Source organism: Fukomys damarensis, unplaced genomic scaffold (genome assembly GCF_012274545.1).
Source record: "Fukomys damarensis isolate Sample0158 unplaced genomic scaffold, DMR_v1.0_HiC HiC_scaffold_37, whole genome shotgun sequence".
Classification (NCBI taxonomy): domain Eukaryota; kingdom Metazoa; phylum Chordata; class Mammalia; order Rodentia; family Bathyergidae; genus Fukomys; species Fukomys damarensis.
The window spans coordinates 5,252,832-5,254,450 of record NW_022900949.1 but is presented as its reverse complement, the minus strand read 5'-3'; the positions used below and the strand labels follow the sequence as shown (position 1 = coordinate 5,254,450).

At 41.4% G+C, this 1,619-nt stretch overlaps 1 protein-coding gene across 1 annotated transcript; it reads right to left on the bottom strand.

Annotated features, from left to right (window-relative positions):
* Window positions 1–377: 377 nt before the first annotated feature.
* Window positions 378–1,289, bottom strand: LOC104869667 (olfactory receptor 7E24). Its single transcript, XM_010635015.2, has one exon. The coding sequence runs from the start codon at window positions 1,263–1,265 to the stop codon at window positions 378–380; it is 888 nt and encodes a 295-aa protein (XP_010633317.1). The 5' UTR covers window positions 1,266–1,289.
* Between the last annotated feature and the right edge of the window lie 330 nt (window positions 1,290–1,619).

The window sequence follows — 1,619 nt, the reverse complement described above, 5'->3', positions numbered from 1 at the left end:
TCTAATTATAGGATCCTATTAAAGAAAATAGACCGCTTAGCTTAAGAGCTAATCCGAGTTCTTCCAAACCTTTGGACCCAGACTTCAACCAGACCAGAGAAAACATTATAAATGCAAGATAAGCAATTTCTTTTTGAACTCATTTTCTTTGAAACAGCCCCTCCAGTTCTGCCTATCTATATATGACCAAGACAAAGAAACCACATCGGACTCCTTTCCCCTCTTAGAATTCTATACTGAAACAGGACATAAGATTAAAGACACTAATCTTCTGAAATAATACAACCAAGGAGGCAGTATTTATAGATAAATTTTGGGTCTTTAGTTTTATCACATTTTCCAAACTACTTTCCAGGTTGATGCTAAAGGCCCTGGGATTACGCTCTCCAACTACGGAGTCTCTTCAGGCTGCTACTAATGTCCCTGTTCCTCAGGCTGTAGATGAAGGGATTCAGCATAGGGTTGACCACAGAGTACATCAGCAAGGGCACCATGTTCTTGCTGGAAGAATATGACACACCTGAACCAAGGTAACTTATAAGGCCTGTTCCATAAAATAAGCAAACAAGTGACAGGTGAGAACTACAGGTAGAAAATGCTTTGTACCTCCCCCCGGATTTTGGGATTTTAAGAAGAGAAGAAACAATTTTATAGTAAGATAATACAATCCCTAACACTGGAAAAAAGCCAAACATGGCAGTAATAATATAAGTAACTATGGTTCTGATTAAGGTATCAGAACATGAAAGGTCAAGGAGTTGAGAAGGGTCACAAAAGAAAGTAGCGATTTCCACATTTTTGAAACAAGTAATTTGTAAGGCAATTAAATTGTGCACCTGGGAGCCGAAGAGGCTAATGGAGACTGACAGCAAGAGTAATAAGACACAGAGGCGAGGGTTCATAATGGTTGTGTAATGCAGGGGATGGCAGATGGCCACAAAGCGGTCATAGGCCATCGCAGTCAGAAGCGTGTTGTCCATACATGCAAAAAGGATAAAAAGCGACATCTGTGTGAGGCAGCCCTCATAGGAGATGACCCTGCTTTGAGTTGAGATGTCCACAATCATCTTTGGGACTGTGGAGGAGGTTAAACCAATGTCAGCCAAGGACAGGTTGGAGAGGAAGAAGTACATGGGGGTGTGGAGGTGGGAGTCAGAGATGACGACCAGGATGATGAGCAGGTTCCCGAGCACTGTGACCAGGTACATGGACAGGAACAGTCCGAAGAGGACGGGCTGCAGGGCTGGGTCCTCTGAGAAGCTCATGAGATGGAACTCTGAGACAATTGTTAGATTATGTGCCCACATAGTGCTTGAACATCTTTTCGATAAGAAAATTCATTGGAAAAATGAAAACAGAAATAGCACACGAAGCTGTGTATATGATATGAATCCAAGTATTCACAAGCAATGTATTGCTGGATGAGGTCTAAGACTGTGGCAACATTGTTCCACTGTGACAAACTCAATGCTCAAGGACTCAGTGTATTGTTATCCACCTCGTTTTATACACTCACACATTACAGATACTCTACTTCACAATGTAAGCAGGCTAAGGACATTATTCAGAAGTCTTTGATTGCAGTAAAATTTAGACAACTCTTCTACCAAAAAAAAAAA

Bases quoted from the DNA above. Each gene is read 5' to 3' on its own strand.
- LOC104869667 (XM_010635015.2), bottom strand. From the start codon at position 1,265: ATGAGCTTCTCAGAGGACCCAGCCCTGCAGCCCGTCCTCTTCGGACTG.